General features: G+C 37.4%; 1 protein-coding gene across 14 annotated transcripts in view; it reads right to left on the reverse strand.

Moving 5' to 3' along the window:
* Nucleotides 1-22,919, reverse strand: part of LOC105084186 (cytidine monophosphate-N-acetylneuraminic acid hydroxylase) — a 216,769-nt gene that overhangs the window by 18,276 nt on the left and 175,574 nt on the right. For 11 of the 14 annotated variants that reach the window (XR_012500997.1, XR_012500998.1, XM_045509555.2 and 8 more), the window contains 7 exons: nucleotides 21,102-21,193; nucleotides 11,022-11,131; nucleotides 9,583-9,773; nucleotides 5,333-5,480; nucleotides 4,929-5,010; nucleotides 3,850-3,987; nucleotides 1,317-1,452 (listed from right to left, as the gene is read on the reverse strand). Coding sequence is in view for 12 of the 14 variants with exons in the window: in XM_045509555.2 (XP_045365511.1) it covers nucleotides 1,317-1,452; nucleotides 3,850-3,987; nucleotides 4,929-5,010; nucleotides 5,333-5,480; nucleotides 9,583-9,773; nucleotides 11,022-11,131; nucleotides 21,102-21,193 (897 nt within the window). In the remaining 2 variants the exon portion in view is untranslated. The remainder of the gene's footprint in view (nucleotides 1-1,316; nucleotides 1,453-3,849; nucleotides 3,988-4,928; nucleotides 5,011-5,332; nucleotides 5,481-9,582; nucleotides 9,774-11,021; nucleotides 11,132-21,101; nucleotides 21,194-22,919) is intronic. The other 3 variants (XM_074348188.1, XM_074348190.1, XM_074348189.1) reach the window with 1 other exon arrangement.

Raw genomic sequence — 22,919 nt, forward strand, 5'->3', positions numbered from 1 at the left:
CCACTGGGCTCCACATACACCCTCCTAAGTTCCCTAAAGTGAACTGCAATCTCTCATCTCAGCATCTTTCTGCGTTTGCTGGTTGGTGCCTACTCATACTTCAAAACTTTCCTTCAGAATCTCATCCAGTAGCCATTTTCTGACCCCCATCTGTATCCCACTGCCTCCAGAACATCCATGTATCATAACATTTATCATTTATCATTTATCATTCTATATTATAATTGCTTTTCTCTCCCAACTCTGAAGACCACCATTTCATCTCTACCACAGTGCTGCTCAATAAATAATAAATGAATAAGTGAATGAGAAACAGCACTGATCAAAAGAAATTATTTTTAACCTTAGGCCAGTCTTTCTGGAAAAATTGGGAAGAGATGAGACAGCTAAGTGATATCCACAGGAAGGTATCAAATGAAGCATTGTGTTGTGCACCAGAAACTGACACATTGTAAACTGACTGTACTTCAATAATATATATATATATATATATATATACACACACACATATATATATATGTGTTTGTGTGTGTGTGTGTGTATATATATATATATATATGAAAAAACTTTTTAATGTAAGAAATGTTTTTAAAACATTTTTTATTGATTTATAATCATTTTACAATGTTGTGTCAAATTCTTGTGTGCAGCACAATTTTTCAGTCATACATGGACATATACACACTCATTATCACATTTTTTCCTCTGTGATTCCCTGTGTTATTAAACAATAATTTCAAAGAAAATTCAAGAACCTCCAAAAGCACACATGAAAAGCAAGACCTAGAAGTTATATTGCTGCAAGAGAAATCCTTTCAGAGACCCCAGAATGAGAAAATAACTTGAATTTGATAATGATGCAATTTTCTACTCTGAGATGCAGTGTGATGTACAGAAAAGAGCTTTGGAGCCAGGCATACCAAGATTCACTTCTCAACTTCAGTGTTTCCAACAGGGTGACTTCGGGCAAGACCCTCAGCCTCTCTGAGTTTTAGATTCCCTAACCCAAACAGGCATAATAATCCAAGTGTCACTCGGGAGACTAATTTAAATGACTTGGTTAAAAGTTTCAGTTCAGTTCCCGGCATATACTGAATATACACCCATTGCTTTCCAGAATCCTTTCAGGCAAAATCTATCTGAATTAACTCTGGCTGCCACGTATGGTTTTTATTCATGTTCTCTGATACCAGGCAGCTTGTTAAATAAGTTCTAAGACCCCCACAATGTCTTTATCATTTCATGTTGTATTCACAGCTAAACCATTCATCCCAGCACACATTAATTTATACATTACACTAAATGTCCAGCCATACTTGTCTGATGGGTGGGATTCCACAAAATACCCAGCAAAGGGGCAATAAATTCGTGGTTGGAGGTCCTTCACCAGCCGAGCCTTGTAGTTCAAGAGTTTCTTCCTTTCCGTTTTAATGAATTGGGCTTTCCATTCCTCTGGAACGACAGGGTTTAGATTAGAGTCTCCTCAGTTTAGAAATCACAGAAAAACAAAAGCTCTGGTAGACTAGAAGTCTTTCAGGAGATAAAATTGATAGCTGACTAACACAGAGGTAGAGCAAAGGTCCGTGTCATTAGTGGCTTTATTTGGTAAATTTCAGTTGATGACTAGGAAAGTGTTCCCAAAACAGCTAAAGACACTGAGCCCTCTCCTTTTTTATGGCCAGTCATTGAGACCTTAGCTGAACACACAGGACAACATGAATAGTCATATTTTGTGTGCATGCACATCTTAAGGGCACTGGGGTTCTCATAATGATTAACTCTGCTAACATGGAAATGGCTTTGCTGTTTTGGTGAGGCATGTTTATTACACCCTGGCCATGCATCGTGGTGGAGAGCACGGACCTTGGAGTCAGTTAAGATGTAGGATTAAAATTCAGCTCTGCCACTTAAACTCTTTAAGTCTGTCCTCGCCTCCATAAAATGGGATCAGGATGCCTACCTCACAGGTGGCTGATTTGTTCATTTGCTCATTCATTCATTTGATTGATATTTATTGAGCACCTACTACGTGCCAGATGTATTTGTACGCACTGAGAATACAGTGGCGAACAAGATATAGCAGGTCCCTGCTCTCATGAAGCATTCATTCTAGTGAAAGAAGCAAATAATGAATAAGTAAGTAAGTTCATTTCAAGGACGGCTGAGCTAGGAAGAAAGTAAAACAGGGCCATGGGATACAGGGTGGCTGGCATAGCTGCGGGTGGAATGGAGGGGCATATTAGATGGGGTGGTTAGTAAAGATGACATTGGAGTCATAGAACACAGACAGACATGAGAGAGAAGTCGCCGACCATGTGGAGGTCAGGAGTAATTGCACTCCAGGGGTGGAAACAACAAATATGACGGTGCTGGGGCACAGATGGACTTGGTGTATTGGGTTTGAGGAACAACAAGCAAGCCAGTGTGGGCTGATTCTTGTCAAGCAATGGGGATGCAGGCAGGAAAAGAAGCTGAGAAATGAGGCAAAACCCAGAGGTTGTAGGGTACCGTGTCAGGGAATTGCTCCTGCTGTTACTGTTATGAAAATTTGATCAACACAGACAAGGATACAGAAAAAAGTAAGTTACCCATAAGCTAGACAGAACCACTACTAACATTCTGGTATACTCCAGACCCTTTTAAATGTACATGTGTGCATGTACACACACACATACACATACTCACATAAGAATGGAGTGGTGCTAGCTACCCCTTAGTAGGTGAACTTTGCCTCCCCAGTCACACTGTTAACCCTGTAAGGACAGCACCCTCTCTCTCTCTCTCATGTGGTAATGCATTCTGGGAGGCAATGGATACAGACTTACAGAAGAAAGGGACTGGACAGGCTTTCTTCACACTCCAAGAAGGGCATTTCTGTCATGTGGTTAAACAGAGATCGCTTACCAAAAATACTAATTTATTAAGTGGACATATATTGAGCACTTAAAAGGCAAGTACTGAGGATCCCCAAATGAACAAAATATACCACTTACACAGCCTCCCCCATCCCAACCCTAGCACTACCCGTAGACCCAGAGCAGAAGAGCTTCTGCCTTGGACACTACATTTGTTTTCTAGCTTTGAGATATCACTGACACATAACATTGTACTAGTTTAAGGTATACAATGTTATGATTTCATCACACACATACATTGCTAAGTGATTACTTCAGTAAGGTGAGTTAACATGTCCATCACCTCACAAGATTACCATTTATCGGTGTGTGTATGGTGAGAACATTTAAGATCTACTCTCTTAGCAACTTTCAAGTATATGGCACGTTGTTAACTGTAGTCACCATATTGTACATCACATCCCCAGAACTTACTCATTTTATAACTGGAAGTTTGTACTCTTTGACCACTATTTCCCTATTTCCTCTACTCCCCAGTGCCCAGTAACTCCACACTCTAGAGGGGCTTCCTCTGCCTCATCCCCCACCATATGAGTGTTCCACAGGGCCAAGGGGATGTGCTCACCTCAAGTTGCACACACCCTTTTCTGAACCACTTACAGAAGGTTCAGAGCATCTAAGCCTGGATACCCAACGTTGGGCTCTTCCTGTTTGCTCTATGGTCTACAGCAGGAATGCAAATGACCCAAATGTCTCTTCCTGGCTTTTCCTGAGAGGCTCCCTAATCTCCTTAGTGTTTCTTACATGCCCCATCAGCATATTTTGAGTTGGAAACTTTAGTTTGTGTATCTGTGTTTTGCAAGTCTGGTTTCCCAATAAGACTATAAGCTTCTTGTGGGGAGGGGCCATGTATTAATTATCTTTGTATTATTTGCACAGCATTTAGCAAAGTGCCATGCCTGCTCTCTGGCATCACTCTGATATAAAGTATTACCAGTAAATTTTCCACCACTGAAAGTCATCGGAAAGCCTGAAGCTCCTCCAGCAAAATCACTCATCATTAGATCAACCTTCATAGGCAGCCTCCCGCCATTGGGTCTGGTGCAGTCCACTGTATTGAGTATTTTATGACCTGTGGAAAAACAAAATGGCATAAGTATTCAAGGGGAAATCTTGAACACCATAGCTTGAATTCCCAGGCCAACAAAGTCTTCCATTCAAGTCTGTATAATCTGACTTCTTCAATTATAGAAGAATTGTTGATGTCTAAGGAAAAAGGAGAGTAAGATTTCAAAATCTAGTCTTCAATAGCACATTTTGAACTTCCAAGTAAATAAATTCATCCTATTTGATTCAGTGGGTTCTGAATGAGGACAATTAGCTTGATTCCACCCTAGGATTGTAGATAGACTACTTTCTTCCACTAACTATTTTCAGATGTTGAGCCCCCAAGGATGCAGGGGAAAGAGTAACCAGATCAACACAAATCTCTCACCTTTTGGAAATTTTATTCAATGACTCTTGGGGTAAAGCCATCTTCTCACATGAAAGACAGAAGTGTATGATTGTCGTACATAATATTTCAAGATGAAAGTAGAGCAGTTATTCAATAAAGGCAATTTTGATGAAATTACTATAGGTGAAGTATAGAATATCTGTTGCCTTTTGGAAAAAAAGCTTTGTCCCTGGTACTCCATAGAGTATGTTACTGCTAATTTGTTCTGTGTAAGATTATCTGAATGACAGCCCATTTTTCTTAGAGAGGGATGGAATATACTATATTCTATGGAAAATGAAGATGGAAGAAGATGAACATAGGATGAAGTGGGGAGGGTATAGCTCAAGTGGTAGAGTGTGCATGCTTAGAATGTATGAGGTCCTGGGTTCAACCCCCAGGACCTCCTCTAAGAATAAATAAATAAACCTAATTACCTCCCCCTACCAAAAAAAAAAAAAATCACTTAAAAAAAAATTAAAAAAATTGAACATAGGATGAAATTTTGGATAGCTATTATTTTCCTTCCTTCCGAGAGTATTTTTCATTTTGGATTGTTGATGAGGATAAGAAAATACCTTTGTACTCCACAATAATGCAAGTGTCCATCTCAGGATGAACACCATCCATCAAAATCATGAATCGAAGATTTCTGTCCACCTGGAATTTAGCAATAAAAACAACAACTGTTTATATCAGTTTGGCTTTTAATTCAATATTTGAAGAAGTTGTCGTCTCTTCTATAAAGAAACCCCCCTTATTGGGAACTGGACTTATTATCCAGTACTATAGAATCATATCATTGATAAATGGAGAGAAAATCCATCTTTTTTTTTAGCTTAAATAGAGATTTACACAGTACTATGTATTTCCACCGTACCATGTACAAAGTTGGTCTTTGTTTTTTTAAAGTGACTACCTCATTTAAAATTTACTCCAGGAAGCATAACTGAAAAGCGTGGAAAGAACATGGATGTCTGACCTGCTGCCATATTCCAAACGGCACTACATGGATATTCGTCAACTGGACACCACTCCGATTCAGATTCCAAAATACAGGTCTTTCTGTGTTTCCAACATAAATGGGAATATTGGATCTTCTCTCAGCAAGCTTCTTCAATGTGGGGTAACTAGGATCAGAAGGACAGAAAGGTTGAAAGGTGAAAAAGTAGGATCGTCTAGTAGAAGAGACAGTTGGCTCCTTAAACCAACATGTTGACCAAGAAGCAAGGAACTTAAAAACCAGACTCTCACCAGAGTCCAAAAGAAGAGTTTTTTTCTCAATGTTGACCATACAGTGAGGGGAATTTCCTAGAAGATTCCTCTTTATTGTTAGAACATACCATACACCATGGCATGTACATCTAACCAGGTGTGCAAATACCCATCTTCCACACTGATGCTGCTCTGAGCAAAGGTAATTCTAACAGAAGATACAGAGTGGAGAAGTCATGCTAACGTGGTTTCTGGTAGGTGACGATCTCCATGAGTTTCATTTTTCCCTCATTCCTCAAGCAGCAGCTCCCAGTAAGAGAAAGGCTTGGCTCTAAGACAAGGAGAACCTGTGGACTGCCCACCATGGGGGACAATTTCTCAACCTTCAAAGGTTGATAGCCACATTGGGATACAGAATGAATTCTTTGTCCTTAAGGAGAGTGGCTTACCAGCTAGGCAAGACATTAAAATTTAGTGTAGAGGAAAACTACGTTACCATTTGTAGTAATCCCAGCTCAGTACACAATCAACCATCCAAGCACTTTTGAGTGCCTAATTAGATGGTCATCTTTCATTTATTGAACACTAATTATACAAAAGGATTATACACCACTGTGGGTGTGGCAAAAAAGATGAATAATAAACAAATAAATGGCTGTATAGGTATCTATTATATTTCAGTCATGGTGTTAGGCACTTTCACATATTATTTTACTTGATTGTCACACACACACACAAACCGTTGACTTTTTTGTTTGTTTTCATAAATGATGAAACATGTTCAGAAATATACAACTAACAAATAGTAAATTGGCATTCAAATTCAGGTTTTCTGATCCTAAACTTAGTGCTTCTTCTATTAGAATGCAATTCCAACTTTAATGAAAGTACTATCTGGTTTAAGAATCAGACTTGTACATAAAATATAATGTCAGGTGAAATAAGCTATTTAATCATAAGCAAAGCATAAACAAAACCAGCATATCTGTACTTAATAGCGATTCTAATATTCAAGTTCCAGCATTGTATTAAATAGAATCCAGAGGGAAAAAAATCAGTAGATTTTCTTCTCTAAAATCAAAGGATTCAAAAAAATCAAGGATTCCTTGAACATGTCTTCAGTCTCTGGGTTAACTACCTAAAGTTTCTATTTTAAAGGACTTTGGGAGTCAGGATAAATTATTCTAACATGGATGTTTATTGCTTCATGATTTTTAAATTGTTGACAATTCTTACTGGCATCTATTAATAATATCATGTTACAATTCTGACGTATTTACATAATAAAATCACATTTCCTTGACTAAAGACTGTTTTCTAAAGCACATTGATCTTTCCCCCTTGCTTTTGTGAATCAAGGAGATTTTATTCAGTAAGTAAAGGTCAGATAAGAGGAATGGGGACAAATGACTTTTGTATTTATTAGCTGAATAGGTAAGAGTTAAAAAGTAAGGGTCAGGGGAGGGTATAGCTCAGTCATAAAATGTGTGTTTAGCATACATAAGGTCCTGGGTTCAATCCCCAGTACCTCCATTCAAAAATAAATAAATAAAAAACCTAATTACCCCCCCTACAAAAACAAAACAAAAATGTAACGAAGTAAAAAAAAATAGTAATAATAATAATAATAATAATAATAATAATAATAATAATAATAAAAAGTAAGGGTCTATTCTATATCAAGGAAATAAACTCAAAGGAGTGAAAATTACAAGCTTTGATAACTTTTCAGTAATAAACTATTTACAATACACTACACAACCAATGCATTGTGATACTACAGTTGAGAATTGGTGTTTTAACGCCTGGCAACTTGGCCCACACAAGCCCCTGAAATGAAAACTAAATTGGTTTTCAGGACAGCAGTTGGGAAAAAACTGGACCAATAACATAGTAAGCTCTTATCCTCCCAACAATTCAGTATATATTCATAGACTGTCTCTCATTAGACAAAGGTATCTTGTTAACAGGCACTATAAAGCAATTACCTTGTTTATGAGATACTAATCTCTCTAGAGAAGCTGTATACAGTTACTCCTACACAATATTGTTATTACACAATGCACAAACCCAGGGTTCTCATAATCCTGAAGTTTTACAAGTTTACTTCCAGAAGCTTGTATGGAACAAAGGTATCATGCAGCAGACGAGGAGATTTTTAATCGTAGCATCACAATATCTCAGTGGGTGGTGTTCAATTTTTAAGTGTGTTGCAGGTAATTTGTTACTAAGGCAGTTAATTACTTAAGTTTTTAAAAAAGAGGGAACATACTCATGCCTTAGAGATCTCATATGCTTTCAACAGAAAAATCAAAGGGCCATTCAACCAGCAAACAATGTATTTTCCCTAATCGTGGACACGTCTATCAAAGTATGTTCTTCAGGTGAACTTTGTCACATAAAGCCACAGAAGAAAAAAAGATTGAAATGGCTTCATTTTAGCACATTGTGGGCACTGCTACGTGTTTACGTTGGCAACCCAGCAGCAGCGACCCAAACTTCTACAATCGGGACCCTGTAATGAAGCCAGGGGATTGGGACTCTGACCCTCCCTCTTCTGATAATCGTTTCTTCATGAATGTGTGTGTTTTTGTAAATAAAAGATCTTCTTTCTCCCTCCTTTTTGATTGCCTGAGTTAGGGAAGTTTCAGTTCCTGTCCTCAGTATCTTAGGGCTCTGGTTTCAACAGAGTGTTGAGGGGCAGGGGTTGACTCAGGGTCCAAAAGCTGGGAGCTCAGTGTCGTTGAAGTGCTACAAATCAGGAATTGGTAAACCACAGCAACCTGACGCTGTAAGCTAGGGACGCATTTTACCTTTTTAAAGGGTTGAAAAGGAAATCAAAAGGGCAAGCCTATTCGGCGACACATGAAAAATTTATGATGTTCACGTGTCATTGTACATAAATAAGATTTTATTGGAAGACAATCGGGCTTATTCAGGATTGCCTATGGCTGTTTTGTACTGTAACAGCAGAGTTGAGTCATTGAGACACTAACCATATTGATTGTAAAGTCCAAAATAGTTACACTCTGATCCTTTATAGAAAGGATGTGCTGACTCCAGCCATAAATGTAGTTTTTTTATTGAACCATAGTGAGTTTACAATGTGTGTCAATTTCTGGTGTGCAGCATGTTTCAGTCATACATATATTTGTTATCATATTCTTTTTCATTATAGGTTACTGCAAGATATTGAATATAGTTCCCTGTGCTCTACAGAAGAAACTTGTTGTTTATGTCCACTCATAAATGTTGGCCAAAAAAAGGAAGTCAATTTTGATGATCCTTAAACTTAAGACTTTCTTCAAGTAGCCTGAGGGTGGGAAGTGAGAAGATAGTTATTAAACCCTTTCCTCCTTCCCACGATAGCTCCTTCTACATTTCCAATGGTATACTGCGTGAAAGTACTTTAAAAATTATGCTATGCAGCAACATGGATGGACCTGGAGATCGTCATTCTAAGTAAGCCAGAAAGAGAAAGAAAACTACCCTATGATAACACTTATATGTGGAATATTTTTTTTAAAAAGACACAAATGAACTTATTTACAAAACAGAAACAGACTCACAGACATAGAAAACAAACTTACAGTTACCAGGGGGAAGGGAGGTGGGAAGGGATAAATTGGGAGTTTGAGATTTGCAGATACTAACTTCTATATATAAATTAGATAAATAACAAGTTTATACTGTATAGCACAGGGAACTATATTCAATATCTTACAGTAACCTATAATGAAAAAGAATATGGAAAGGAATATATGTATGACTGAAACATTACGCTGTAAACCAGAAGTTGATACAACATTGTAAACTGATTGTATTTTAATTTTAAAAAATGGTTTAAAAATTATGCTATGCAAATGTAAGCTTTTATCTAAATTAGTCCTCTTTTCATCATCCCAATGAATCTACCTCAAAATCAGCAGTGATCGAAAAAGATGCAAAAGAACCGAAAAAACAGTGATGCCTTTGCTGTAACATTTTCTTCTGAGTTGAGCGCTCAGACTTCATTACCTCAGGTGGTCTGAGTGCATGTGACTGATGTAGATTAGGTCCACTTGGCACAGCCTCTCCAGCCAATCAGATGGAGGCTCATGTAGTAACCACCATCCTCGGGCAAAAGCAGGACCAATTAACCAAGGGTCAAACACCACCCTTTTATCTCCCAGCTTGAGGTCCATGCAGGCATGAGTGAGGTACGTTACCTGTCGGAAGACTGAGATTCAGATTATCAAATCATCACCCACCAGCAACAATGAACTGTGCTGGTTAGCTAACAAGTCACTTTGGAGAACTTTGCTCCTAAGCATGTTCAGTGAAATGGGACTCAAGGGAGACTCAGCAGCAGCATCTGTATAGAACACAACCCCAGCAGAGATCACTTTACTTTTTAGAATAGAAATTCTCATGGTTGGTTTTAGGTGTCAAACCAATTGATTTACCCAGCTCTACTCTATTTAAATTAGCTCCTAAATATTTATTTATAGTCTGCACTGCAGAATATCTTTTGTGACCAGTTCCTTCAAAGCACAATTTACAGGGAAAGACAGTTAGAGATGTCATGGCAGATACTTAGGGATTTAGTTACCAGAGTGGGCGTGAATGGATATCTGAGCGAATGATTCCTGGTGGGCTGGCAGAGCCTTGTAGGGCTTTCTCTTCTAAACTACTTGCTGACTCACTCAGGATGTCAAGGTGTCTGAGAATGGCTGTAAACAATGACTAAGAGACAGCATGGACTAAAGGATTCTAAATCAATTCGTCACTCCCTTCCCATGGTCTGGCATATCCATATGAAAAGGGAACACGCCAAGAAGCAGAGATAAGGTAAGAGAAACTCCTGTGTGAAAAGCCAACAAAGAGGGTAAAGAGAGGTCGACAGATCAAATTCAGGTTATTATGCTTGTAATGGGTAGGTTCCAATTTGTTTCCTCCAAAAAGTAATGGTCCATTTTCACAAGCTTCCCAAATACTCCAACAAAATTAGTTTTTGATTGTTTACCTCTCCCAACTACCAAAGTGTTCTTTCTGGAGGAAACTCCCTTCTAAAAGTAGGAAAATGCACAAGAAGGTTTGTGAAAAGATCTTACAGCAATACACAGAAATATACAACTGGCCACTTTATCTGACAATGATCTGGTATTAAGGGCAATTTCTGAACTTCCTCCAGTAGTTTTCCATGTTTCTCCTTTGGGACGACCTCTTAAAGTTTTCTTGTTTGTTTGTTTGATTTTGTTTGTTTGTTTGTTTTTTATTTTTTTCAGGATCTATTTCCTTGTACTCCCTGCAAAGTTCTGGGGATTTCTAAAAAATTTGCTCAAGAGTTCAGAATTACTTTATTATATGTCCTAACTAGCCACATCCAAGAATATTCAAGGTAATGTAGGGTGTAAATATATACATCTTGGTTTTATGTTTGTTTTTAAGACTATAATAATTTAGTGTTTTCTTACCTGTACTTCCCCAAAAGCCAAATCTTCAGGAGATCTGGGATCTGAATCCCAGGGGTTAGGAGGATTCAGTTCCAGAAGCAAAAGTCCATTTTCTTTATCCTTTTCTACAACTAGAACCAAAGAGGAGCAAATCTGGATTAACAACAAAAAATGACTTTAAAGAAGCATCACTGAAATAGGAATGTATGGCTCAGGTACACAGAGTACGAAAATCAAAACAGAAGGCAATTTTCACTTGGGTCAAGCAATATCTACCGAGATGAGGGTTGAAGACCAACAACCATTCGTTTCTTTATTTATATTACACTTAAGGAACTCATGAGATCTCAGGTGTGTCAGGGACACAGACACACACCAACAACTTCATTGCAATCAAAAGAATGATACATAGAAATGAGTTCCAGGTGCTACAGGAGTGTCCAGAAAGGAACACCCAGTCTGATTGTAAGAGTCAAAGCAGATTTCAAATAGAAAGTAATCCTTCAGCTAGACTTGAAAGATGAGATACTTGGGGCTGACAAAAGAAATATGATGATGTGAAGCAAAAAGAATGAGAGAAGAGCAAATAAAGGCATGGAATCATGGGAGAGCTTGATACACAAAGTGACTGGTACTTTATGATCGAGGAAAATGGTGTTTGAGCCAGGCAGGAGAGACAGGTCAGAGTAGGTCACAGAGGACCCTAGATTCCCTGTAAGGGAAGAGTTCAGATTTTATCTTGTGGCAATGAGGAGTCAGTGAAGAATTTTAAGTAATTATGGCAGACACGCTGGTGGCTTATACAAAATCTATACACTTTCTTCTTCCTTACTATTAGCACCCTGTTTTTATTTTTTATTTAAAAAATTTTTTAGGAATGGTGATACACTTGTCTAAAGATCATGATTTCCCAGACCCCCTTGCAATTACGAGCGGCCATAGACACAGCTCTACATACAGTATTCATAGCTCTGACTGGTGAGACGTGAGCAAAAGTCTAATGGTGGGACTGTCAGGGACACATTTATTTTCCTGACAAAGAGGGACAAACTCAAGGGATCTGTACTGTTTGCTCATCGTCTTTCCCCATCTTGTGTGGAACTTGGTTTCACGCTTAGAGGAACAGGAGCCGTCCTGAGACCCCGAGGAGAAAAGCCAGGCACTAAGGATAACAGAGCAGGAAAATAGAAGGAACTTGGCTCCTTGATAAACCATGGACCAGCCATAATGCCCAGGACTGTCACTTTCCAACTTCTTGTGATGTAGGAAAAACACCTTCTAGGGAGGGGAAGGGTATATCTCAGTGGTAGAGTGCTTGCCTAGCATGCACAAGGTCTGGGGTTCAATCCCCAGTACTGCCATCAAAATAATAAATAAACTAACTACCTCCCCCTCACACCAAAGAAAGAAAGAAAGAAAGAAAGAAAGAAAGAAAGAAAGAAAGAAAGAAAGAAAGAAAGAAAGAAAGAAAGAAAGAAAAGCACCTTCTGTATAACTGGGCCACTCTTCTTTGGGTTTTCTATTACAAATGCTGAAAGCAATACCTAACTGCTAGAGCAAGAAAGTATTAAAATCAGATCTTCATTTTAAAAAGACCTCTGTGAGACACATGGAGAGGATTCATTGGAGGGAGGTGGGACCCTGTTTGAGAGCCCTCCCCATTGTTTTGGGAGACCATCAGAAAACCACTGATGGACGTGTGCTCAGGAGACAGATGGCCTGTTCGGAACCCTCATGCTCCCACTTAATAACTTAATGGTTGGATGATCTTGGGCATTTTTTTCTCTTTAACCCTAGCTACCTCCAAGGACAGTTAATTCTAATAAATGCCAGCAATTTTTATTAATTGCTAAATGAAAGCAAATGAAGTCCTAGACCAAAGCCGTCCCTGTGGAAATGGCATCACTGCTCTGCCCTCAAAGTCAAGCATTTTCCTACTTTCTTCAAAGTCTGTTTAAAGATGTTTTGCCTATACTTGCCAAATGAATATTAATTACACTCACTTTAAGATACCTGCTAATGGAAGAAACTGAAGAAAAAATTACCCATAAAATGAAAAATGATGCATTTTGGAGTCTTCCCTAGTAGCTATGAACAAAGACTTTTATATGCTGTCAAATTCCAATTTTCGAGGTCAACTTGAGGGGCCACGATAAAGAAAAAGTTGACAACTTAAAGAATTACCTCCCCCCAAAGTCTGTTTTTCTCTCTCTCATTGACCTGGCTTCATCCTCATGGCTACAGACTTAACATCCTCCTTCTTTGTCCCTGACAAACTGATGACTCACTTCGATGGTCTCCTTGGAATGCTTTCGTTAGTATCAGCAATACCCACTCCCCGACCTCGTTGAGGACTCAGATGCCACCTTATCAGAGAGGGCTTTCTGACCACCTTCTCTCAAAGAGTGCTCTCCAGCATTCCACCCCTTGTCATTTTTCTTCCTAGCTCTTATTGTCACTGGACAAATCTACATATTGTTTGCTAATGGTCTGTCTCCCCTATAAGACTGTGAGCTCCATGAAATCTGGGATTGTGGTTTGTTTGCTGCTATATCAATAGTGTGCCAAGAACAATGCTCAGCTCACAGTCGGCATTTGTTAAATACATTTTGAGTTAATTGATTAATTAATGGTGTTAATTCCATGTCTTCCAAGACTCTCTTGGGGTTGTACAGCACCCTCTCTCAACCTAGGCACTGCTCCTGCCCCAACTTGGCACTTCAAGTTGGGAAATTTAGGTATAGGATTATCTCAATATGAGCTAAGAATAAAATGTATTACTTCTTCATTTTTAAAAGAGTACTTTAAAAGCTAGAAACATGATTGCACCAGACAGCTTCATGCTTCCCTACAGACCCCCTCTTCTCTACCTGTCTCCACCCTTGTCCACCTGTTTTCTGCTCCAGGAGGTTGACTTTTCCAGACCACATCAAAGGGCTCCCGTACTCTCCACCCTCTAGGTGAGTTTGGCCATTGGGAAGCCCCAGGGTGAGATGGTGAAAGAAATCAGTGAGGCTGGGTTGGCTCTTTCCCTGTAAGGTCATTTGACCTAGCTGTGCTCTGAGTGAGGACAGAGGTCACTGCTCATCTCATGGAAGCCAATTCTTTATGACTCTCTCTTCTTCCAGATTCTGGAAACTGCTCCCCTCTCATCGCTTTGGACCTAAAGATGGATAACTTGGTTTTTATCAACTCCAGGTTACTCTACCTTCCCTGTGATTCTCCCACATCTACACCTTATTAAAAAAAAAAATTCCTTTTGTGAATATATCCTCCTCAAACCCCCAATTGGAGGATGCCATCTGTTTTCCTTTTGTGACTATAATGAATACAATAATCAAGACTAGCTCTCCTGTAACCCCAAATTCAGAAGAGTGATTACCTCTGGGAGATGACAGGATATATAGTATGATCAAGGGAAGGTATATAAAGACCTTCTGGGGTTAATGTTTTATGTCTTAAGCTGAGTGCTGGGCGCATGGCTATTCACTCTGCTATTTTTATACCTTTTAAATATTGCTTAAGAATTTAATTGAAGCATATTAATTAGTATTTTTCCTAGTAATAGTTATCAACTTATTTAATAGTAAAACACAACTGGCTTTCTTAATAAAATCAGGACCACAGAAAAGATGCTTAATATCACCATTATTATTAAAAAATGTCTTTGAAAATGCAAGTTATATAATAAAGATATATCTTATCATTATTTCCAGGCTATATGGTTGCTGGAAAACAGTGTTATGAAATAGGCAGAATGCTGGATTTGGGAACATCTGGGTTTGGATTACGACTGTGCTGCTTATTACCAGCATCCTGGGTTTCAGTTTCCTGATCTGTAAAATAGGATGATCACACATATTTCATAGAGTTATTGTGGGGATTAAATGAGATAATAGATCCCAAAATGTCCAGCACTATGCCTGGCACAGAGAAGGCATTTAATAAATAATAGTATTATTGTGGTAATTATTTTACCTTCAAAGAATGAAGTGTTAAAAAGAAAGTTCAGTATTGGACAAACAAAAGTATATGCCAGCAAATACCAGTACAAAAATACAAGGTATTCAAAAACTAACTCATGGACATAGAAAGCAAACTATGGTTACCAAAGGGGAAAGGACAGAGAGGGATAAAATTAGGGGTTGGGGATTAATACTCACACATTGCTATATATAAAATAGATAAACAACAAGGACCTACTGTATAGCACAGGGAACTATATTCAATTTCTTGTAATAACATATAATGGAAAAGAATCTGAAAAGAAAAAATATATATGTATGTATATGTATAACTGAATCACTGTACACCTGAAACTAACATTGTAAATCAACTACACTTCAATAAAAATTAAAAAAAAAAAAAGGGATGAACATAGACGCCAAAATCCTCACCAAAATTTTAGCAAATAGAATCCAACAACACATAAAAAAGATTATACATCATGACCAAGTGGGGTTCATCCCAGGGACACAAGGCTGGTTCAACATACGCAAATCAACCAGTGTAATACATCACATCAACAAGAGAAAGGACAAAAACCACATGATCATCTCAATCGATGCAGAAAAAGCATTTGATAAAATTCAACACCCATTTATGATAAAAACTCTCGCCAAAGTGGGTATAGAGGGAACATATCTCAACATAATAAAAGCTATATATGACAAACCTACAGCCAGCATAGTACTCAACGGTGAAAAACTCAAAAGCTTCCCACTAAAATCTGGGACAAGACAAGGATGCCCACTATCACCACTCCTATTCAACATAGTCCTGGAAGTCCTAGCCACAGCAGTCAGGCAAGAGAAAGAAATAAAAGGGATCCAAATTGGAAAAGAAGAGGTAAAAGTGTCATTATATGCTGATGACATGCTACTATATATAGAAAACCCTAAAAGGTCCACACAAAAGCTACTAGAGCTGATTGAAGAATTCAGCAAGGTAGCAGGTTACAAAATTAACGTTCAAAAATCAGTTGCATTTCTTTACACTAACGATAAATCAACAGAAGAAGAAAGTAAAGAAACAATCCCCTTTAAAATAGCACCCAAAGTAATAAAATATCTGGGAATAAATCTAACCAAGGAGGTGAAAGAATTATACACAGAAAACTATAAACCATTGATGAAGGAAATTAAAGAAGACTTTAAAAAATGGAAAGATATTCCATGCTCTTGGATTGGAAGAATCAATATTGTTAAAATGGTCACACTGCCCAAGGCAATCTACAGATTTAATGCAATCCCTATCCAATTACCCAGGACATATTTCACAGAACTAGAAAAAATCACAATAAAATTCATATGGAACCATCAAAGACCTAGAATTGCCAAAGCATTACTGAAGAGAAAGAAAGAGGCTGGAGGAATAACTCTTCCAGACTTCAGACAATACTATAGAGCTACAGTCATCAAGACAGCATGGTATTGGTACCAAAACAGACACATAGACCAATGGAACAGAATAGAGAGCCCAGAAATGAACCCACAAACTTTTGGTCAACTCATCTTTGACAAAGGAGGCAAGAATATACATTGGAATAAAGACAGTCTCTTCAGCAAATGGTGTTGGGAAAACTGGACAGCAGCATGTAAAACAATGAAGCTAGAACACTCCCTTACACCATATACAAAAATCAACTCAAAATGGATTAATGACTTAAACATAAGACAAGATACAATAAACCTCCTAGAGGAAAACATAGGCAAAACATTATCTGACATACATTTAAAAAATTTTCTCCTAGAAGAAATAAAAGCAAGAATAAACAAATGGGACCTAATGAAACTTACAAGCTTCTGCACAGCAAAGGAAACCAGAAGTAAAACAAGAAGAAAACCTACGGAATGGGAGAAAATTTTTGCAAGTGAAACCGACAAAGGCTTGATCTCCAGAATATATAAGCAGCTCATATGACTCAATAAGAAAAAAATAAACAACCCAATCCAAAAATGGGCAGAAGACCTAAACAAGCAATTCTCCAAGGAAGACATACAAATGATCAAAAAGCACATGAAAAAATGCTCAATATCACTAATTATCAGAGAAATGCAAATCAAAACTACAATGAGGTATCACCTCACACCAGTCAGAATGGCCGTCATTCAAAAATCCACAAATGACAAATGCTGGAGAGGCTGTGGAGAAAGGGGAACCCTCCTACACTGCTGGTGGGAATGCAGTTTGGTGCAGCCACTATGGAAAACAGTGTAGAGATTCCTCAAAAGACTAGGAATAGACTTACCATATGACCCAGGAATCCCACTCCTGGGCTTGTATCCAGAAGGAAATCTACTTCAGGATGACACCTGCACCCCAATGTTCATAGCAGCACTATTTACAATAGCCAAAACATGGAAACAGCCTAAATGTCCATCAACAGGTGACTGGATAAAGAAGATGTGGTATATTTATACAATGGAATACTACTCAGCCATAAAAACCGACAACATAATGCCATTTGCAGCAACATGGATGCTCCTGGAGAATGTCATTCTAAGTGAAGTAAGCCAGAAAGAGAAAGAAAAATACCATATGAGGTCGCTCATATGTGGAATCTAAAAAACAAAAACAAAAACAAACAAAAACAAAGCATAAATAAAGGACAGAAATAGACTCACAGACAGAGAATACAGACTTGTGGTTACCAGGGGGGTGGAGGGTGGGAAGGGATAGACTGGGATTTCAAAATTGTAGAATAGACTACACTGTATAGCACAGGGAAATATACACAAAATGTTATGATAACTCACAGAGAAAAAAATGTGACAATGAGTGTGTATATGTCCATGAATAACTGAAAAATTGTGCTGAACACTGGAATTTGACACAACATTGTAAAATGATTATAAATCAATAAAAAAATGTTAAAAAAAACAAAAAACAAAAAACAAGGTATTATAGGAGACTCCCAGAAAACTGCATTGATATCCATTCTTCAGGATTTTCCTTCTAGAATTTTTCTCTCTTTCAAGAGAAATAGAAAAATGTAACAGCCTATAATTCTTAACTATTATTTCAAAGCAAATACCATAAAGGTCTCTATGACCCTTGCACAAAGATAAATTGCATTTATGCACTGAAGGAAAACATAATCTCTGCCAACTTCCTGCATCTATAAGGCAGGAGAATGTGGAGACCTTATTTTGATCTCACAAACAAATGAAATCTAAGTCCTTTGGGTTGTAACTTAATATTTATCCAGAAGAACAAACAAATAGAATTCATTAAAATCTTTTTATAAGGAAGACTAATGAAGAAGAATTGGAACAAAAACATATTAGAAAACTATAATTGAATCATTGATTATTGGCATAAGGACAGTCAAGGAGAGGATCCTATTTAAATAACTGTTTTTTATGTTCCAAAGGAAAGCAACCAATTGGTTAAAAAGTATATTAAAAAAAAAAAGAATATCAAAGGGAAGAGTTTTAAGTTTAATAGCAATGGAAACAATTCCGGTAGAAAATCTGGATACAAATGTAAAATGAAAAACTTCTACCACCAAAGAAAATTGGCCAACACATTTGTAAAACATTAGCATCATATTTGAGAGACAAATGCAATTTAAAACAGTGTGCTATTTTTGTCTCAAATGAGGAAAGTCTGAAAGACTAAGAATGCTCTGAGCTGGTAAGGCATGAAAGAAAAGGCTGGCTCATATACTAGTTTGGCGGGAACAAAAATTGGTTCATTCTAAAAACTGGATTTTAATGCAATGCATATTAAAGAATGGATAACTAAATAATGGATTCATTCATTCATTTAGGACCTCAAGTAAAGAGGACTGTGTTAATCATACTTTTTAGTTCATGACACATTATATTCCGTCCAGGCAAAGCTATACTTACTGACTTACTTACTTAATCCCTTTATCTCGTTTCCTACTCTGATTTCCCTCACCTTCCCTACAGGCTACCATTTGAATGTTTGTGCGAAATGTGTATAATATTGTGTGGATGCATCTTTAATGTATATAAATAGCTTTGGGTCTCCAATCTGTTTCTTACTCTTTTTTCACTCATTACTATGTTTTTTAAGATTCATTCATGTTGCCACATGTACATCGAGACCACTTCCTCTAACTGCAATTTAGTATTCCACGGTCCAGCACGTTTTACTGACTCACTCTCCCAGTGGTGGACCCATAGGTTCCACAACAAGATTTCTTGAGCATATAAACAGGAGTGGGATGGACAGTTCATGGTGTATTCATAAACCCCCTCTGACTAATCACTGTCAAGTTACTCTCCAGCATGGATGTAGCAGCCACACACCCACCACATGCATGAGGATTCCTGTAGCTTTATATCTCTGACACATTTGGCATCATCTCAGTTTCTAACTTTTTATCAGTCAAAAAGATGTAAAGGAACACCTCAGTGCTTTAGTTTGCAGTTTTCTGATAATGAATGAGTTCAGTATATCTTCATGTGCTTATTGACCTCTGGGGATTTTTCCTAAAATGCTAATTCACGTCCTTTCTTCATTTTTTATAACTGGGTTTCCTATCTTTTTCTTGTCAATTCACATTACTTCCTCCTATATGTTAGATAATAGACCCATGTTGGTTGTAAACATTGCAAAATAATCATCCAAATGATCATGTCTTTTAACTTTGTCTATGGTGTCCTCCATTTAGCAAAAATCTTTAGTGTTGAGGAAATCACATTCACCAGATTTATGTGTGGGGTGGGGGGAGGTTGCCCTTTAAGCTGTACTTTTGAAGTGTTATTTGAAGAGTCGAGAAGTGCCACCAGTCACCAGGTCACAAAAAGATTCTATATTTCTTCTGTTATTTTTATAGTCGTGACTTTTTCAGTTAGGCTACCCACCCATGTGAAGCCCATCTTTACCAAGGTGTATGAGGTGTTAAGTATGGGTAAAAGTATGAGTTAGTCATACCCTTCTGCTAATAATTCAACTATCTTACAGAAACAACTCCAAACAAAGAGAAGCTCTTAAGCACAAAGATCACAGTTTTGGCTTTGATGGAAAACGAAATTACAAACAGCCTAAATTCCAACAACAGAGGAATAGCTAAATAAATTATTTAAGTTAATACTTAGTGGAAAATATACTTTAAAATTATGTATATACAGAATTTAACATAATCTGACTAATATAATAATATTATTAAGAAAACATGAAATAAAAATAATACATAGAATAACTGTAATTATTTGTAAAAGTATGCCTAAAAAGATGACTGGAAGATGAAACAACCAGATAGAAGGTCAACAAGGAAACAGACGACTCAAATAACACTGTAAACCAACCAGACCTGACAAACATAGGCAGAACACACCACCCAACAACAGAATACATATTATTCTCAAGTGCATGTGGAATATTCTCCAGTAGAGACCATATGTTAGACCATAAAACAAATTTCAATAAATTTAAAAGGATCAAAGTATACAAAGTCATACAAAGCATTGTCTCTGACCACAATGAAATGAAATTAGACACCAATAAGAGAAGAAAGCTGGAAAATTCACAAAAATGTAGAAATTAAACAACATACTTCTAAATACAAATGGTTTAAGAAAGAAATCACAAGAGAAATTAGAAAATACTTTGAGATGAATAAAAATGAAAACATAACATGCTGAAATGTATGAAATGCAGCTAAAACAGTTGCAGTGCATAACAGGAAATTAGACCTGTACACGCCTAAAATAAAAAATATCTCAAATAAAAACCCCAACGTTCCACCTTAGGAATTAAAAAAAGAGGACCAAACTAAACCCAAAGCAAGTAGAAGGAAGGAAATAACAACAACAAAAAAATTAGAGCTGAAATAAATGGAATTGAGACTAGAAAAACAAGAGAAAATTAATGAAATCAAAAGTTAGTTCTTTGAAAAGATTAACAAAATTTACAAAGCTTTAGCTAGACTAGTCTAATGAACGAGGAGATCTTTGGGAGAAAGCCTGCTTAGAATGTTCAGTGCTAATTACTTTAAAAAGATCCAGTGTCCACAGTTTAAAATCAGAATGTATCCAAATCTTCAAGATTAGAAACAAGTGGACAAGAATGACCCCCCAGTAGCAGTAATAGCGGAACACATTGATCAACATTGATGGTATTTACCCAGTTCGTCTTGACAGAAGCTGCCTGGAGGATTGATATACTTCATGGTGCTCACATCTAACTTCCAGTTGTGCTTTGTGCATCTAACAGACCTGGATGAAAAATTGTACTTAGGTTTGTGAAATAGTGAAAACATCATTTTTTAGGATTAAATGCATTATTTTGTGATGAAATTAAATAACTGTAATTGGTTGAACACAAAATACCTGAAAGGAAAACTATTAATAGCTAATATTCAAATACCCAAGGAAAAACAGACTAATCTTCAGTAGGTAATTTTAAGTGAAGATAACATCATGTCATAACATAATATGTGTTGGAAATCATCAAAAACCATCAGAATAAAGCCATCTTTAGGGAGGGTTCTCCATATACAAGCCAGGCTGGAGAAGATCCAACTGGGGGCCAAAATGAGGAATGATTTCAGAACATGGTTGCTAGATAAAATACACGATGCCCAGTTAAATATGAATTTCAGATAAATAAATAATTTAAAAATACTTCTCACACAATGTTTGACATATACTAGAAATTTGTTGCTTATCTGCAATTCAAATTTAACTGAGTGTTCTGCATTTTAATTTGCTAACTCTGGCAACCCTCTTTCAGAATGAGAATCAGATGGTAGCAAAATTGGAGACTTAGTAATTTTCTTTTTCCTTTTTCACCATACCGTTGAGGGGGATGTGGTAGTTGAAGCTTGGGCATGAAAGTTTCATTTCTCATCTATTTTGACAGTGTCTCTAGTGAAGTCTATTTTTTAACAGTTAAAGCATTTTTTTTTTTTACAAACAAATAGGTGTCAAACCAGAAACATCAGATTTTTTTTTAAACTAACAACATCTATTTTAACAGTAAATTACGCAGATTTTTTCCAGCTTCATTATATCATGAATTTTAAAATGCTCTTTTCTAGTAATAAGGCAAAAAGCATATTCCACACTTCGATTTATAGATTATTTTGTAATATCTCCTTTCTCATCAATGAATAGCCAACAACCTTTCAAAAACTGAGCATTCCAAATGCAGCTATTCAGCATTCTGGGTCATTTTAGGGAAAATGTGGCAGGATCCTAACTGTTCACAGGCAGCAGGTAGATAGCAGGGGGTGACAGCTTCATGTGCAAGAGAGGTTGTGAAAACTGTTAGATGTAAAACACGAGAACCGCAGCTTACGAGAGCTGCTGATCTTGATTACGTACGAAGAAGAAAAATGGCTGAGGTAGGGAGATTAGAATAGGTAGGTCATTACTCTTGCCTGTATTCTGGGAAAAGAGACTCCTCAGGTGAATTGCTACATGTTGAACCCAAGGAGAACCAGTCCTTGGGGGAGGAGCATGGATGGGGGAGGATAGCATGTAAATTACTCCGGGGATGGAATTTCAGCTTATAAATGTTTGGTGAGCTGCATCGTGGACTAAAACTGAGAGAACCTGGTTCCTCATGGGCAGGGGAGCTCAGCGAGTGATCTCCAGATTAGCCTGCCAACACAACAGGGTGACAATAGGATCAATCATCTCCAAGGCTTTGGGTAAAAGAAAGAATGCCAGTCTGTGGCAAAGCAATCTCTAAGCTAAAATGGGCCAGCTAAGTTCAAGAACAATCTGAATTCCTGTAAACAACCGCTGTTCCTAAGCGACACAAGAATCTCATGGCAGAGTAATAATACCAGTAAATGTAACTGACATTTGTTGAGTACTATCATACTCCAGACATTGTTTCAAGTGTTTGAAATCAATCCTCTCAGCAGCCCGACAGAGTAGGTATTACTTTCATTTTATAGAGGCGAGGACGGAGGCCCAGAAAGGCTAAGAAGGT

This window comes from Camelus bactrianus, chromosome 20, assembly GCF_048773025.1.
Source record: "Camelus bactrianus isolate YW-2024 breed Bactrian camel chromosome 20, ASM4877302v1, whole genome shotgun sequence".
In the NCBI taxonomy this organism is placed as follows: Eukaryota; Metazoa; Chordata; class Mammalia; order Artiodactyla; family Camelidae; genus Camelus; species Camelus bactrianus.